At 41.3% G+C, this 18,635-nt stretch overlaps 1 protein-coding gene across 9 annotated transcripts in view; it reads right to left on the minus strand.

The window, feature by feature from the left end:
• The window catches only part of Asap1 (ArfGAP with SH3 domain, ankyrin repeat and PH domain 1), a 276,484-nt gene that overhangs the window by 38,311 nt on the left and 219,538 nt on the right, over positions 1-18,635 (minus strand). For all 9 annotated transcript variants that reach the window (XM_090339394.1, XM_090339398.1, XM_090339399.1 and 6 more), the window contains 5 exons: positions 12,690-12,777; positions 10,952-11,000; positions 5,445-5,608; positions 3,880-4,013; positions 1,931-2,022 (listed from right to left, as the gene is read on the minus strand). In XM_090339394.1, the coding sequence (XP_090195520.1) occupies positions 1,931-2,022; positions 3,880-4,013; positions 5,445-5,608; positions 10,952-11,000; positions 12,690-12,777 (527 nt within the window). The remainder of the gene's footprint in view (positions 1-1,930; positions 2,023-3,879; positions 4,014-5,444; positions 5,609-10,951; positions 11,001-12,689; positions 12,778-18,635) is intronic.

Here is an 18,635-nt window from a genome sequence, read left to right on the forward strand (position 1 = left end):
GCAAAGGCCAGGAGTGTGGCATGGTGTTAAAGTGCCTGCCTAACCCAGTGCATAAAGCCCTGGGTTCAATTCTTCGGTACAATATACATAGAAAAAGCCAGAAGTGGTGCTGTGGCTCAAGTGGTAGAGCACTAGCTTTGAGAGAGCCCAAGGACAGTGCTCAGGCCTTGAGGTCAAGCCCCAGGACTGGGGGAAAAAAAAAGTTTTCATAGCCCCATGGAAAGGATTTTAGACTTAGACTTATAAGTCTTGTTTGGTGAGTGGCCTGGTCTGAGGCTGAGAAAGCCTGTCATGAGAACAGGTCGGCAGGGAGCTCCCCTGGGATGAGATGAGCTCCTCCCTGCAGAAGCTACTGATAGAGCAGAAGGCTTCAGTGGGAACCTGGTGGGGCCAGATTGATAGTAAGAATGTAGAGAGTAATGAACTGTCCTCAAAAAGTTTCAGATGGGAATGAGGACTCTGCTGAGAATTGGGCCAGAGGCCATTCATGTTACACTGTCTGCCTTGAGTAAGCTGAATTTAAAGGTTATGATCTAGTTCAGCTAGAGAGATTTTCTAGGCAGTATAGCAGGTGGGGAGTGGCATAAATATTGCCAGGTTTACGTTGAGGACTGGTAGTAAAAAGCAGAACCTAAGGATTTTAAAAAACCTGCAATCTGGCCAGAAAGGAAAAGCACTGAAAGTTGTACTGAAGGTAGGCTTGCTGAAGAGATTAGTGAATTCAAAATAAGCCCGTACTTTGCATCAGGATAACTGGAAAGATGCGTTGGGAGTATCTCAGCCCATCAAAGGCTCTGGGATCTGAAGGTAAGATGGACTGGAAAGAGTTTGCTTGGAGAATAGAGGACTTGTAAATACTGTAGCTTTAGTCCAAGCAGGCCTGGCTACTTCTCAGATTGTTAGTGGATCTAGGCTTCAATCATGTGATCTAGTTATGCAAGCATGCAGAATGCAAGTGCTTATGTAGGGGCATGGAGGATTCTACCAAAACTTCAAAGGAAGGCTGAGAGGTCAGGCAATGTATGGCTGGACTGGAGTTCCTGCAGGAAGCCCCCGAGAGGGCAATGCTTTCTGAATTTGTGAGGGTAAAACCGAAGCTGTATGAATAGCAAAGACTTTGGGGGACAGAGATAGAATATATTTTGGATATAAAATGTGCCCCCACAGACTCAAAAGCCTGGGTCTTCTGCTATTAAAGGGTGACTATGAGGAAATGGGACCTGATTGGAGGAAATAGTTACAAGGGAGATGTGTCTTTGAATGGCATACACCTTGTCCCTGACTTCCTGCTCTGTTTTCTGGCTGCCATTATGTGAACAGTTTTCCTTCACCACACTCTGATGCCGGGATATTCTGACTCAGGCTCTTTCTCACATCTACATAGCATTCTACTATTTGGCTAGTATTATAGACTACTTGCTCAGATGCCTATCAATGGTCACTTTTTTTTTTCTTAATCTTTTTTTCTTCATAAAATAAGAATAAATGTCCAGGTGAGATAACCAACTTAAAGAGTAATAGATTTACAGTCCTGTTAAGTATGGTTAATTCATTTTTTATACTGTATCATTTTGTGTTTTTATTGGCAACATACTGGATATGTTTTCCCAGAGCCTTGCTGAGTAGATTGTAGAGTATTTGGAATTTTTTCAATATAATGGGACTTTACTGTTGTCTTTGTATTATTTTATCACAACTTGTTGTGACTGAGAAACAAACGTCCTTATGAAGATCTGTGTTCCACAGAGCAGGCGCTTTGTCTGCAACTACCTAAGGGAGGGTATTGGTGAAAATAATCTGTGTTTCAGAAATACATTAAGAACATTTTGCTTTTCCCTGATAATTGGAGAAATATAGCCACTGAAATTCTAGAGAGGATAGAAAAATAACTCTGAAGTAGTCAAATACCCAATATATTAGAAGTACTTACATATCACTCGAAGGAGTGGGTTTTGGTGAAGGGCTGGGTAAATTTGCTTCCATAATATCATTAAAACTATTGTTTCCTACATTCTTGGCCAGCTGTAACAGAACAAAACACTATGGTAAACAATTTACTACAGTTAAAACTTTATTATTTTGCTTTTGACAGATTTTAAAGCTCTATTTTCCCTCATCTATATGTTCAATCAAACTTTATTGAACTTTTTTTTTTTTATGTGTCAGGCATTGAACTACTTTTTTTTTTTTTTTTTGCCAATCCTGGAGCTTGAACTGAAGAGCCTGAGCACTGACCTTGGGTTTCCTCAAGGCTAGTGCTCTACCACTTGAACCACAGCACCACTTCTTGCTTTTCTATGTATGTGGTACCAAGGAATCGAACCCAGGTCTTCGTGAATGCTAATCAAGCACTCTATTACTAGGCCAAACTCCTGGCCCCAGGCACTAAACTTCTAGGAAAGGTAAACCACATTCCCTTCCCATAGGTGTTCAGAGTCTACTGGGACAAGAAATAATATCTATAAATATATGATAAATGCCAGAAGACACAAGGAGCTGGTCTTACAAAAATATAATCTAAGATCACACAGAGCAGGCTCCATGTGAGTCTAATCTAAATTCTCAATGGACATGAATAGCAACACCTTTTCTATTCATCCACATACATTCATTTACTATGACCAGAGGAGAAAGGAGGATCACTTCCTATTTGGGTACATGGTAAGATGCTGTGGGTAGTGACAGAGGAAGAGCCAAGAAGCATTTTGCTTCTTTCAAGATCTTCCAAGATATTTTCTGAAGGGTCTTTATCATTTACAATTATAAGATGAATGTAAAATGTAAGAAATATTCATGCAAGTGGGTGCTTGGATGAAAAATCTTTGGTGTATTATGCCAAAAATGTTTAGCATTTTATTTTCCTATGTCTAGATGTCAACTTGGATCTCATTTTCACAGGTCAAAGAGATGGTGTGACAATAGTCCCACACTAAAGGAACAAGTGTTTTAGGAATTAGGCCTGAGCCTTTCTCTGAAAGGGTAAAGTGAAATGAAAAGCTGAGCACTAAATTCTTTCCTTCCCTAGTGGGAAGGCTCTGAAAACACAAGACACATCATTGTTCAGTGTGGATGCTCACATGGCAAGCCCTGCAGCTGGGCTGCTAACTGCCCTAGCTTTTTCTCTAGAAAACATTAGTGCTATGCTAGGTTTCCAGGTTTTCTGAGCTCCAGTTCACTCAGATTCTGCTAAAGGGACACTGAGGAGTTCCAATTTCCTTAACAAATTTCGTTCTTAAAGTCCTGTCAATGATCCTATTATCAGGATCAATTTAACTTGGGCTTCAAATCTTGGTGAATCACGATAGGTGGAAAAGTAGTTACAGAAAGTAAGTTCAACTATCCATGCCTTTTTTTCATGTTATAACACTAAGCACCATAACTCCACATATACTTTTCTTCTTCACTACTAGAAACAGACATGGCTTCAGAAGTAACTGATTCTGTGACAGTTCGGAATAAGATATTTCCAACTCATGGGTACTTTATTAACATACAAACAGAAAAGAAAACTGGGAAAACCTTTCAATCACTTTTTTAAATAACTGAAACCAGTAGGTAGTAATGGGAATGTGTGATTGTAATTGCTATTACAGTGAACCACCAAGAAACTTATTCCTAAGGAAAAAAGTAGCTTACACAAAGTCTAACCCCAAAGAAAGGAACTAGTTCCAGTATGAGTCACCATTTCTTCAAAGAGGAAATAGTAAACAGTAAGCCTTACACATTACACAAGTTAAGTTTTAAACATCTAAGCAAATGTATACAATTTAGAAATGAGAATTCTTTGTACTGAACACTAACAAAGACCACAAAGCAACAATTGAAATATATTCAGGACAATAAATTTACTTTTCTTCCAAAGTACAGGCCAAGACTTACCAAGAGTTCAGAAGTTCCTAATTTGTCTAGTTCCAAAGACTGAATTCGAGAAATGTGAACACCCATTTCCCTGTGGATTCCGGAACATTCTATACATGTCAAAATACCCAAGTTGGTTGAAAGCCACGTGGGTTCTAGAGAAAAGATTTAATGAAACAAGATTTTTAAAACAAAAACAGATAGATAAAACAAAAATAGTAGTAAGACATTAAGAATTATTAAGAGGGAACAATTTAAATGGAACACATATATGCTTGTGATTTAGCCTAGGGGCTAATACAAAGCTTTCCCTTCCACACTGAATTAAAAACACAATCAAGCCTTTATCCTTGTAGATTATCTGGGAAACCTGTTTCCTAGGAGATCCTATGCAACATCCTCAGGATTTGTGGGAAGGTTCCCTTAATGCCACTGCCACCCCTGACAAGGGAGGCAAAGATCTGTAATCCTGTACCTGGGGTCTGGATTCTGCAGCTGTCATTAGCCTAGTTACAACTAGCTTTACCCACCATTCTCATCTATGGCTTCTCCTTACATTCTTCTTGACAATAAGACAGCTGTAAATACTGAACATTTAATGTTTTCTAGTGTCATATGACTTTTTGCCTACAATCTCAAAAGGACTCCTCCAGAACAGTGGGCACAATTATTTGTATGTCACTAAAATGTTACTTCGATTGGTCAACTCCTCAGTGTTTATTACTCCTCTGTTACGGTCTTGTAGCACTTGGGTTTCCAACAGGTTTACATGATAGTCAACCTGAAGCTCTTTTCTGGGGTTCTATGATATCCTGTGTGGTGAAGCCCAGTAAGTAGCACAACAAGGACACCCTACTGCTGAAGAACATTAGGCTTAGGCTGGGGAATTAGCTCGCTGTTAGGGTGCTTGCCTAACACCCCTAAAGAGCATCATAAAAACTACAAAGTAAAGCAAAACAAAAATAAAGACAAAAGAACACCAGATTTTGAAGCTGTGTTCAACCTCCCACTTGCAGGTGTGTGACCTTAAATAATTTCTCATCTTATGAATAAGGATATTAGTATTTTGCTCACAGAGCTTCTATGAGGATATAAACCAGAGATTCTATTCTTTGGTACAAAGGACACACACCACAGGAGTCAGCTGTTGTCAATATATCAGTAACACAGAAGTCTGTGGGAAGGTGACATTACTATGGCAGGAGGAAGGACGAAGAGTCATGTGTGTTAGTCCTTTCATAGGGTGAAATGTCCGCAGACTACCATAGATAAGAGCTCGGTATGCAACTGTCATGCTCTGAGTAGCAGACTTATGACTGAAAACATGGACACTAAGTGCTATGCTTCCCACTTATGTCTGACTTTTATTTAACCGAACACAGTAGGAAAGGGAACACTGTGGCAGGCAACCGTTCTGGAAGACAGGTGGGAGCTTCCCAGGTAGAGAGAACAGTAGAAGTAAGCAGCTCAGGGAGCATTCTTGTTGGGAGTACACATTGTGTGCATCTCTAAGTGTGTCCATAGGAAGTAAGTCACTACAGGAAAAGAGGACATTGACGAGCCACTTCTAGTACAGGGAAGGATACCTGAGGAGCCACAGTCACAGCACACGTCATTCCCAGGCAGCCGTTGGACATCTTCAATGATGGCCTTTGTCAAGTCTTCCAGACTATTCTCCCCTGTGCTCTGCTCACCACGAAAGGCCATGGTGAGAGCCTCTTCTTTGCTATTTGTCAATACTGATATCCATCTATGATCAAAACATCAGAGAAGGCCTTTAGAAAGGACTAGTCATTTTTTTCTACCCCCATAGCAAAAAAAAAAATAGCAATACAGTGAGGAAAATGCAGAAACTAAATTTGATGGGAAGAGATAAAGAATGTATGCCTAGCAACAAGGCACTGTGTTCAATCTTCAACAAGACACACAAACATACTTGCATGTAAAAAGAAATCAAAAGAAACACATAAGAAAAGCATTAGGTACTGGACTAGATGAGAAAAACCCAAAGTAAGCCAGGACTTGCATAAATGCACATGTGTGCTTATCTTCCCATGTGGATAGAATAAAGGGAAAACCAGAGAGGACAGGACTCAGAGAAGAATCAACCCAATGTAAAGAATATGAGAACTCAGCAAAAGGCATCTCTTCCCTAGATGTCCATGTCTATAGGAACATTTAACAGTGGAAATGAAGGGTTATTTTATTAGCAGTCATAAAAATGTATGCTTGTGAAAAAGATATAGTAACTTGGAAACATACTGACATAAACAATGTAACATATTTGGTTACAGGTAAGCCTATCATATATTTTATGCGTGTGTGCCAGTCTTGAGGCTTGAACTTAGAGCCTGGGTGTTGTCTATGAGTTTTGCTGCCCCAGGCTAGCCCTCTATCACTTGAGCCACACCCGTTCTTCTGGCTTTATTGGTGGTTAATTGGAGATCTGAGTTTCACAGAATTTCTTGCCCAGGATGGCTTCAAACCATGATTTTCAGATTTCAGCCTCCTGAGTACCAGGATTACAGGTGTGAGTCACTTGAACCTGGCAGAACACTGACCAAATAATCATTAAAAAATCAGACATTGAAATTTAACTTTTAAATAATTATTTGATGACACAGGAGAAATACTCATAATGTTTAATTAAAATGGGAAATCTTGTTGGTTTGTCTCCGGTTCTTTTTTTTTTTTTTGCCAGTCCTGGGCTTAAACTCAGGGTTTAAGCACTGTCCTTGAACTTTCTCAAGGCTAGAGCTCTACCACTTGAGCCTCAGCAGCACTTCCAGCTTTTTTCTATGTATGTGGTACCACGGAATTGATCCTGGGTCTTTGTGCATGCTAGGCAAATACTCTACCACTAGGCCAAACTCACGGCCCTGTCTCCGATTCTTTTTAAGAAAAAACTAATGGAGGGTTGTGTAAGTCTCTAAACCTATGTATTTGTATTACTTTTATGAATGAGGAAAAAGAATCCAAATTTATTTTTTGGAAAGAAAATGAAAAGCACTTGCAGCCCTTGTTTTTATGGTCATAATGAACAGCTATTTGCTCTAAGTGAAAATAGTGAGACTCAGAATGCAATGCTGGTTCTTTGGTATGCTTTAGGAAGGATAGCATGATGGCTACTAAGCAAAGCACTTAAGGTTTTTTTTTTTTAATTAAAGAATTTAAGCCGGGCGTGGTGGCTTATGCTTGCAATCCCAGCTACTCAGGAGGCTGAGATATGAGGATCAAAGTTAAAAGTCAGCCCAGGCACAATAGGACCCAGACTCTTATTTCCAATTAACTTCTAGAAAAGGGAAGTGGGACTTGGCTGAAGGGTAGGGTGTTAGCCTTGAGCTGAAGAGCTCCAGGACAGCTGAGTTCAAGTCCCATGCCCACTCTCCCCCCACAAAAAGAATTTAGTAACATTGATTTTTAATCATATTTCAAATCTCATATTTGACAAACAAGTATTCAAGAAGGGAATCTCTATAGATAATCACTGGCACAGAGATTTTAGAAAATAATTAAAATTAAGCTGAGGGTTAGCACTTGAGTTTTTGAGTGACAGAAACAGTATGAGACTTTAAAGCCAAACCAGACTTAAAATATGCAAGTGCAAGGCACACCTTTGACCCTAGGTGGCGCTCGCCTTCAGTGATCATGAGAAACCTGACCTGTTTCACTTTTTTACTATGATACAGAACCTGGACTACTTCCTAACCAATAGCTTGGGCATGTGTCAGTCAGTTAATACATTTTTTTTTTGGGGGGGGGGTCAGTTGTGGTACTTGAACTCTGGGCCTGGGTATTGTCCCTGAGCTGTTCAGCTTAAGGCTAGCGCTCCATCTCTTGAGCCACAGTGCCACTTCTGGTTTTCTGGTGGTTTTTTGGAAGCATCTCACAGACTTCTGTGCCTGGGCAGGCTTTGAACTGCCATCCTCAGATCTCAGCCTCCTGAATATGATTACAGCCATGAGCCACCAGTGCCTGGCTTGTGTTAGTACATTTAAAATAATACATTTTTAGAAAATTTGGTTTCAAGGTAAAACTAGGAATTGTTTTAGTAAAAACAATTCAAGAAACTAGATTCAAAGAACAAATAACTATGTCTATCAACTAGATGGCTGTTATGGATTCTCCTTGACAAAATTCTCCACTTTGCTTTCCTTGAGCACTATTTTTGGTTATCAGTCATATGGACTCGTATCTTCCATATGTCAAGTATTTTTGAAAAAGACTCTTTCAAGGGCCCCAGGTTAGGGATTAGAAATACCTTCCTCCTTGAGGAAGCCAGAAAGGTTCTGGGTCTAACCCACAGTCCTAGACTGGACTGGGTCAGACTGGGCGAAAAAGCTATTTCTGTTAACCTCCTTTTCAGGGATCCTTTTATTATATATTTGCTTCTTTACCCCCGGCCTCATCCTTTTAGTAAAAAGGAATGAAGTTTGTTGTGAAAAATCAGAAAACATACATTTAAAGAACAATTAATTTTCTAGAGGAAGCAATTCAAATTTGGTGACATGGAATGACTATATTTATTTCAAAAAAGTCAAGATAGTGATTATAATATTAAGAACTTCAAATTCTTTTAAACTAGCAAGCAAACCACGAAGTATAAAAGACAATATAGTATGTAATTTTGTCAGCATACTTTGACTTGGTCAGTTTTACAAGGTAAAAGGATAAGCTACTGGCATGCTAGAAGCTTCCTACATTTTATTCTCACTCTCAGAGCTGCACAAGGGAGTCCTAGAATTCCCATAGACTCAAATGATATGATGATCTGCCTGAACTGTAAAAGCCATAGGTGGGAGAGCCAACACTAGAAGCTGCATCACTGACCTTCAAACATGTACCTGCCTCTTTCTTCTGCAAGAAGGAATTTCCTCATTTAATTTCACTGACATTTTACCATGGCTAGGGAACACAATGATGCTGCTATGTAAATGTGGAGGGAAAAGAACAAACTGGGGCTTCCCTTCCAGCACTCAAGGAAATCCAAAGTACAAAGTATGGACCCAGCAGCTCTAGCCCTGAGAGCATTACAGTTCACAGGCAAAGCAGTATCTAGCAAACCTGGTACAAAAGTACCTGTAAATTACAAAATAAGACATTGAAGGCCTGGACTTGAGACATAGGGAACAAAGCTGAAGTGCATCTGTCCCCTGCCTCATATATCTCTCATTTGTCTTTAATTTAGAACTTTGTGGAAGGGGGAAGACGAAAGAACGGAATCAGACAGGGAGGCAATATTCCGTTACGGTCATGGAATGGTCTGGGCTGAAATCCTAGCTAATTAGGACTTGTTTGGACATGGACACTATGTGCCTGTTTCCTCAGGTGCACATAGGGGTAAAAGCTTCTACTTCACATGGGAGAGAACTAATAAGGAAAAAGATACACAACACGCTATAATCTCAGTAAGTATCACCTCTCTGAGAATCTTCTCCCATCTTCCTTTCCCATTTGGTTCCTAGTGGCCTTACAGTCTGTCAGCTCTGCATTAGTAACGTGGAATAGTCCAGTGGCTCCTCCAGATTGGGACTCAGGGTATTTACAACCTTCTGAATCCAGCTCAGGCCCATCACGCTCTAGAAGGTCAATCTTCAGCAATAAATCAAAGATCCCAGCAGGATGTGTGACCTGAGTGTGGGCTGCCACAGCAGTCACTACAGGGCTTCCTTGATCTAGCTAGTTCCTCCTTCAGGGTAGGGCTCCACTAAGTCTACTGAGGTATCTCAGCACAGAGGTCCTGGACATCTGGTGCTCATGCACACGGAGGAGCTGATAAATACATCTTGCTCTTCTTCCTTTCCTTTTCTCAGCTATTTTCACGGTTGCCATTTTCCCAGTGCTACATACTTTCTATCCATTTCCTGTTCTCCTTCTGGTCCCTTGGTGTAACATTCAAGAGAGGAGTGTAAGCACATGTATGTGAAGGAGAGAAGGAAGGAAGATGGATTTTTGTGAGGCAAAATGGGTGTGAACATCACCTGTAGAGCTTTGAATGTAATTAAGAAAGGAATAATAATTATTGTTCAGGAAGAACTAACAAGTTCTTAGAATAATAAGAAGTAAGAAAACTGTGGGCTAGGTGCTGATGGTTCGTCTATATTCGCAGTTCCTCAGGAGGCTGAGATCTGAGAATCACAGTTTGAAGCCAGCCAGATCTGAAAAGTCCAAGAGACTCTTATCTCTAATTAATCAGCAAAAAACAGCATGGAGGTGTGGCTCAAATGATAGAGTACTAGCCTCAAGCAAAAAAGCAAAGAATGAGTGCAAGGTGCCAAGTTCAAACTCCAGGTCTGAAACACAACAAAATAAAACAACACAAGGCTTAAGCTGCTGCTTGTACACCAATGTAAGCAGTTGAGAACCTAATAGCGATACAATGGCTTTTTTTTTGGGGGGGGGGATGGGTCATGGGGCTTGAACTGGGCCTGGGTGCCCAGGAGATAAGAGTTTCAGGTCCTTTTGTGCCTGGGCTGGCTTTGAACCTTGATCCTTAGATCTCAGCCTCCTGAGCAGCTAGGATTACAGGCATGAGCCACATGCCCGGCTAGCAAAACAGTGCTTTTGACAGTCGTGGCAGGCTACTGGGCTACAGGAAGGAAGAGGAATAAAGCTGTCTCAGGATGGAGATAAAGTAGTGGGTGACCCCTGGCCTGACTCTTTCCCAGTGTGTGACGCTTCCTTTATCTGCAGCACTTGTCTAGGCAACTCTGCTCCTCTCAGGAATAGCTGGGCATCTGGTGGACAGACTCAAGCATTTGGCAAGAAGCACTGAGCAAGCAGGCCCCTCCTCAGTGGCATGGTTAAAAGATGCATAAGGCACAGGGATTTCTCTTTCCTCAAGAAGCTCTTAGTCTCAAGAGGGCTAAGGACATGCACCAAAGGAGTGCAAGAAAGTATGTAGGGGCAATGGCAGAGAGGGAGCTGGAGCCTGGGGTGTCCAGGCTTAAGCTCAACTTGCAGGAGACATCAACAGAAGCAAGTATAGTGGGAAGGTCCAGAGTCAGAAAAGGAGACTGACAGGCACTCAGAGCAGTTCTAAACATTGTGTTTTCAATTTATGTCATTGTGCTATTATTTCAAAAATACTCACGCTACGTAATCTTGCTCATCTTCTGCCTGAAAGTGATATGTCCTATTATCTGAAATACAAAAGAGAAAACAAAGTGAACCTTCAGGATAATGCAGGTTTTTAAGTACCTGAAACATAAAAAATACAGGCAATAAAAGTAGCAATTTAATAACATTTTATTTTTATACCCCTATGTTTCAGCAGGTAAACAATTCACTGTCAGTATTTTTTTCTTAAGTACAACAGGAATACAATAAAATACCACAACTACCAAGTGTACCTTAGGCAGTTATTCTGAAGTAGAAGGGAAGAAGGGAAGAGGCAGTAACACACTCACTGAGCATGTCAGTGTCTCCTTAACAGAAATCATTGTGTCTCCATTTCTCTGACCCTGAGAATCCACATGCAGGTTAGCTCTGCCTGTCCCCTGTGGGAGGCTGCTCTCTGGCTGAACTAGGTTCCAAGAAAGAAAGCCTCGATCTCTGTCACTCTGTCACCATGAACAGGAAGGAGAAGGCTAGGAAGATATGTATCTACAGGATGTTCTTTTCTTTTTTTTGGGGGGGTGGGGGGCAGGGAGTGTTCCAAGACCAGGATTCAAACTCAGTACCTGTTGCTTTTGCTCACTGGCTAGCTTTCTATGAACTGAGCCATGTCTCCAAAACCAAGGATGTTTTCTTTTCTTTTTTCCTTTTTTAAAATTGTAATTAATAGAAGGGTTACATTATATTCGCCAGATAGAAGGTACATTACTTCACATACACTGATACCCCTTCTCATGTTTTTGTCCCCATTTCCCTCCCCCACCCCTTTGGAAGTTTTCTTAAGATTTAAGATTTGTAAGAGGCATCAGCATATTCAGGAGAAGTCACATTTCCGCAGCATTTCCTAGGTGACTCTTTTTAAATCCCTCACCTTGCCAATACAGAGATGATGTGTATGTCAAAACACTACATGCCAAGTGGTAGGGGCCTGCCTAGCATGCACAAGACCCCAAGTTAAAAACCCTCCAGTACTTCCAACAACATTGTCTGCCAGGGCTTCCCAGCATACTTGAGATTCGAGGAAGCTGGGTGAGGAGGTGCTCACCCAGAGGCATGGTTACTCATGAAGCTGAGGTAGGAAGACCACTTTGATTCCATGGATTCAAGACTAGACTGGGCAAGAGGGGGACACTTTGTCTCAAAATAAAAACCAAACAGACAAGAAAATGAAACTTTAGGAGTCTTCCTAGATCTGCACAAGCAGAAACAACCAGGAGCTGTATGGATGGCAATGAGGAGGTCTGCTTGGAAAAGTTACTGCTGTTTTAATCAGCAGAGAAGAGAAATGTGGTCTCAGAACCCACACAAAACAACACAGGAACTCATGTGGCCAAGTGCTAATTGCGCATGCGTATAATCCTAATCATTTTTAGGAGGCTGAGATCTGAAGATCATGGTTCAAAGCCAGCCTGGAGAGAGTTTGTGAGATTCTTATTGCCAGTTAAGTGGAGCTGTGGCTCAACTGGTAGAGAGCTGGCCTTCAGCAAAAAAAAAAAAGAAAGAAAGAAAACCAAACAGGAACAGTGCCCAGGCTTTGAGTTTAAGCGTTAGAACCCCCCCCTGCACCCCCACATACATGAAAAAGAATGGAAGATAGATAGAGAGGAGGGGAGAGAGGGAGGGGGGAAAGAGGGAGAGAGGGAGAGAAGGAGAGGAAGAGAAAAGAAGGAAGGAAGGAAAGGAGGGAGGGAGGGAGAACCCCCCCCAGAACTCACGTGATATCAGGTCAAAAGACTTCTTGTCTTCGGCATTTGGTTTCACCTGGCAGGTGAGAAGGTTCAACTTAGCTGGTTGCCTGTTAGACTGGATGAAAGAGATAAGAAGTTAATGTGGCATAACTCTTTTGTCTACCCACAGCACCATATCAGTGTCATAAGGACTGCTCAAGGCCAAAAGAATACCTTGAAGCTAGATTTGGAATCTCAGTAAAGAAGGAAAAGAATTTTAAGTGCCCTATACAATGTCTTTTAATTATAACTAATATCCTGGTGATTAATCAGAATGAAATAAAAAATAATCCTGGCAATGAAGACTGGGAAAGTTCTGGAAATGCACTACTGGAAGCTCCACAATTCAAGCACACAATTGGTACTTATAAAACCCTATCTCCTTATTGTGAAAGGTAGCCATGCTGTAATTCATTTTAATTCACAATGATTCCATTGATAGTTATCTCAAACTTGGAGTTCCAAATATCCACAAAATTTGGCGGTAATTACAATATACATTACTTCTCTTAAAAGTGGCAAGAGGATAAAAAATGTGGCACATACACACAATGGGATTTTATCTATTAGAAAGGACGTTATATCAATTACAGGGAAATGCATGGACCTAGAACAAGCACAGAGAGACAAATGGCATACATTTTCTCTCTTGTGGAAGCTAGATCTAAAATGTAACAGTACATGATAACTTACATAGGACTCTAGGCATTTACACAGAAAGTCAGATTAAAGGAAGATACTCTCTCGGGAAGAACCCTAAAGGGATCTCCTGATCCTTTAAAATACTATTTACCAGAAAAGAATTCTGGGAATTCTGGGAAATGGAAATATGTAGTTTTATGTTGTTCTTGCTTTTTATTTTCTTTTGGGGGACAAAGGGACATAGAAAGGGAGGGAGGAAATGTGAACAAACATAGTCATGGTACTTCGTGTACACTATGTGGAAAATAAACTATGTAACTTATGGGTAGGGCTAGAAAGGGAAAACTGGGAAAAAGCAAAGGAATGGGTGACACTGTCCCAAAAAGAAATGGACTCATTACCTGACTTACGGTAACCCACTTGTACAACACTGCACTAATAACAATAGAAAAAAGTACCATGGTAATTACTACCTGCGATCTGCATTTCACAATTTAGAGAGGGGAATTTAATAAGGATTTCAGATTACTTATCAGCACACTTCTGATCACACATTCAAAGCTAAGCCCACATAGCTAGTCATGCCACCTAAGGATGTGGCACTCCTGCCTGCATTTATCCCAGGTCACGTGATGGTTTTGCTAATGCCATGCTCCCTGGGTTCTGCAAGGCTGACAGGAGAATGAGCTAGGTTTTGCTTCATCTGGAGAAGCCTCTGGAAGTGAGCAATGGACTCTCTGGCCAGACCTGCCTGTGCCTCAACTGACAACTGTGACTGAACATCTCCCAGTTTCCAGGGAACAAAAGGTTTTTAAGGGAAATGGAGGAGAAGGAGGGTGGATGTGGTATCAGTGAATCAAAGTCTTGAGCAATGAAGATGGCAGACGATTACGATGGCTTCAATAACACAGTGCACCTCTCGTAAGTATCAGGTACTATACAATTAATTTGCTTAACGTTCTGTGCTCTCCTTTTGAGAGAGCACACTATCTATGAGCAGGAAGAGAGACTCGAAGGGATCTCATAATTATTGTACAGGCCTACATTTAGACAGAGAGAAAGCAAAACACAGGAAACCTAAAGCACTGGAAACCACTGGGAAACATAAAAGGAAACCACTGGGAGTGGCTTTCTGGCTGCTGACTCCAGAGGAGGAGGCAGAGGGGTGTGGACCAACACATGTTTCAGAGTTGAGCTTGGGACTGACCTCAAAAGGCCCAAATTCACATCTGCAGCCACAAACCTAGGCCAGGGAGAACGGGAGCCCTACAGCTTGTCCCTGGATGCTGAAAGAATTCTTCACTTCCCATATGAATGGCAATGACAGGATCATCAAAGGATTCCTAGAATGTTTGGAATCTACAGTTAAAGAAGAATTTAGAATAGCCTAAGGAGATCAGGAGATGATTTAGGGGGCAGGATATGGAAACTCTGAAGATGGGTTGAAGGCATTACTTAGTCCAGAGGAAGAAGGCTGTGGGTAACTTAATGACCGTCTTTGGGTACACAAAGGTTGTTATCAGAAAGACTGGCAGCTGTTTTCCATTTGCAGAGATGAAAAGAAATGCATTCAAACTGTAGAAGATCTGGGTCAGACACAAGGAAGAACTTCCCAAGTTTAAGCTGATTATGCATAATAAGTTTCATGATTCCCTTAAATAGGAAAATTTCTGTGAACAACTTAGTGTCTTAGACCTTATGTACATCTTGATGTCACAGAGGGCTAGTGCAATCATTTTATTTCACACATCTAGTATTTCTTAAATTTCTTCCTAGTGGACACAGCAAACAACAGCTAGAAAAGCTTGAAGTGAAGGAAAACATCTCATTTCTAAGCCTTCATGGAAACAAAGTATTTTGATGGAGTTTGTACAGTTTAAGTCAGTCCATGATTGACTCACTGACATGTGGGATTTACTCCTCAGAAGCTTGTCCGGTTGCTTGCACTGGCATTTGCCACTTTAACACCAACCTCATGTGCCACAGTCACATTTTGTGTACACACAGTCCTCTTTCTGAAGCTGAGCTTCTGTGAGGTGTCTGACTTAACACTCCAAACATGGTTTGTCAGGAGTACACAGCACAATTTGAAGCAGCCAATGTACCAAATACTGAGCACAAAACACCAGAAAGGGGAGAGAACGATCAACAAAATTCAACGGAAGTTCAAGGGCCAGAAGCACGGAAATCACCAAGCAAAAACAGCAATTCCAGATGTTTATACAGCTTTCCAAGATTTCAAAGCGCTTTGACATTTAGACCAAAATTATAGGTGTATTGATTAAAGAAGACATAATCTTCCCTAGGGTTTCAATTGACTAGAATCAAAGAAAAAGTAAATGACTTGCCCTGGGCTACAGCATGGTGGGTCAGTTAAGGAAATGCTTTCATTATTGTTTAAGTACAGGAGAAGAGAAAAAATAAATGTCCAGGCCCAAAGAAGTATGAATGCACTGAGCTTGTTGTTCATGATTTAGCCCATCCATACCTGGAGTTCATAGGTACTACCCATGGATCTCATGTCTTCTGATGCTGGGTCCTGCCACTGTGTCACCTCACCCTCTGCTGATGAGGGGGGAGGGGGACCCTTCCGCTGCCCTTACTCCTGACTCTCTGGTATGCTGGTCCATCCCCTTGCACTCTTACTATATTCCTTCTTAACACTCTAGTTACTTTTTTTTCTCCATGAAAGTGTGCCAGGCACACACAGTGGACAAGCAAATATCTAATGAAATGATTTCTCTCTCCAGGTGCCTTACTATGATTACTTCATGGACGCTCTGAAGTGGAGATTTAGTTTAGTTTATTTCACTAGATAAAGAGATAAAGGTACAGGGAGGTTAGGTAAGGTTTCTAAGATCTCTCAGTAGCAAGTCTACTCTTTCTCTTCTGCTTCCACTGTGTGGTACAGCTTGGAAGACGGTGGGGTGACCATAACACCTCCAAGAACAGCGATGGTCCCCATACATCTTTCTTCCCAAGCATAAGTTCCAAAGATTAACTTTGTTTCACATTTAAGTGCTTACTTCCCTAACTGATGGGGAAAGAAATTCTTTCATGTACTTCCATGCTTAATTATACATTTGGCAGATGGTTCTTAACCCTCTTTCACACCCTAAGTACCTGTAAAAGTATGTGGTCACTACCATCAACAGCTCTGGAAAATGGACCTACATAAGAAGAATAGGCCTAATGCCCACAGAGTACAGATTTGAGCTCTTACATGTACCAAGGACTCTGACTCTGACAAGGCTCCAGGCACCCTTGCCCTTCCAGTGAGGACCAGGGTAAGCAAGTAATTAGGAACAGTCTGGGTGAGTGCAAAGGAGCAAGCGTGGAGTCCTAAGTGGGAGGAGGGTCTATTAGCAGCAGGTACGGATGGCAGAGGAGTAGGAAGGGCACAGCATGTGGTGTTAAGGAGATCACACTTCGGAAATTTTGTTGACTCAAGTCCTGAAGTCCTTGCTCATGAGGGCAGTGACATGCATTTCAGGGAGTGGCTGGTGGAGAAGGGGAGATGGGACAGATAGGATAGAAGACCACCGATGACTACCTGAATTAAAGCTATAGCATAAACTGGAGACTCAAGGCACAACTAAAGATGGACCTGACTTACTCAAGAGTAACTTTTCTAAGGTATGGCAATTGCCAGTCCAAGTCAAGATGAGGAAGTATGAGGGAGTGTGTGTGGGGGAGTGTGAGTGTGTATGTATGCATATGCACACATACAGCATGCCTATACTTCCTGATCACTGCCTCCCAAGTAGCTGGAAGTCAGGCTCGAGCCACTATACCTAGTACTATACTATCTTAATCTGAAGAAGCTCTGTGTGGTGCCTGTTTTTCCAATTTTAAAACATGCACTGTTTGGGGCCTGGAGTTTGGCGTAGTGGTTGAGTGCTTGCCTAGCATGCACGAAGACCCGGGTTCAATTCCTAGGTACCATACATATAGAAAAACAGCCAGAAGTGGTGCTGAGGCTCAAGTGGTAGAGCTCTAGCCTTGAGAAAGTCCAAGGACAGTGCTCAGACCCTGAGCTCAAACCTAGGACTGGCCAAAAAAAAAAAACCCCAAAACAAAAAAACATGCACTGTTTAAAGTCATACATATAATTTTAAAACTGCTCTGTCAATTGACAACATTCACAGATGTGTTTATTTTACTCAAGGACTAATGGCAAACATATCTGAATTACTAATTTGTGAAAATGAAAACAGTTTAATTAAGGAAACCCTGGTACATTCCAAGAAACAGAGGTGATGAAGACATTACCCTTTGCTATAATGCTCTCATGCTCAACACAAACTGGCCATTTAGCTAGAAATGTAGAGAGAGGTGCAGGAAGAAATCGTATGCATTAATTTGGATGAATTATTTCTACCAAAAGGAAACAAGTCCTGTGTTTGTCCTCAGACAGCTTATCATGCAGCATGGTGCTGTTTCTGCTGGAAATGTAGACGTGTTGGAACAGACATCTTTCTCTGAGAACAGAAAGTAGCTGCTGCTGGAGTTGCTATTCAGAAACAGGATCATTCCCTCCCATTATCCTGCCCAATTGCTCTGCTTCACAGATAAGAAGTGAACACTGGTAGTAAGTTTGGAACAATCCTGACCTCACCATGCTGAGGCTGATATGTAGAAGAGATGAAAAGAACATGATCATGCTCTCTTTCCTTCCTCCACTAGTATTTGGAAACAGAGTTGCAGTACAGCCATTTCAACACTTTTATTCACTAAGTGCCCAGACACATACTCTGCTCTAGAGGAGTGATGAATCTGGCACATGTTCATCAACAGCAATGAAGTCCTGGCAAGGAAATAAAGTGCCTGACGAGGATCCAGCACTGCAGAAAGATTCTCTCCAAAACCTTAGTGCATGACAACACTTTTGGTTTGGGGAAGGTGTTTTGCTATATTATGAGCAATACAAAATATTTTCTCCCTCAACGATCATCTCTACTGATAGGAAATGTGTATAAATTGTATTATTAACTCTTGCACTGACTACAGAAACTAGTACTAAACCTATTTCATGATGAGCAAAGTGAGGATCAGGAAGATGATATAAACTAGGCAAGATTGTGAGCAAAACAAATCTCTTCCCTGTTTTGATGTTGCCTCTTGGTCAAAATCAAAACTTGAAAAACTAGGAAAGCAAGCAAGGTTATTTTTCTAGTTTCTCCTTTTCTAGCTCTTTCTGACCAGTTCCCTCATTTTCCTGCTGAATCACTGAGTACATCTGATGAGGACTTCCACTAATTTGTGTAATTATCCACGTTCAGAAACCACTGT

Source organism: Megascapheus bottae, chromosome 9 (genome assembly GCF_031878675.1).
Source record: "Megascapheus bottae isolate mThoBot1 chromosome 9, mThoBot2.hap1, whole genome shotgun sequence".
Classification (NCBI taxonomy): domain Eukaryota; kingdom Metazoa; phylum Chordata; class Mammalia; order Rodentia; family Geomyidae; genus Megascapheus; species Megascapheus bottae.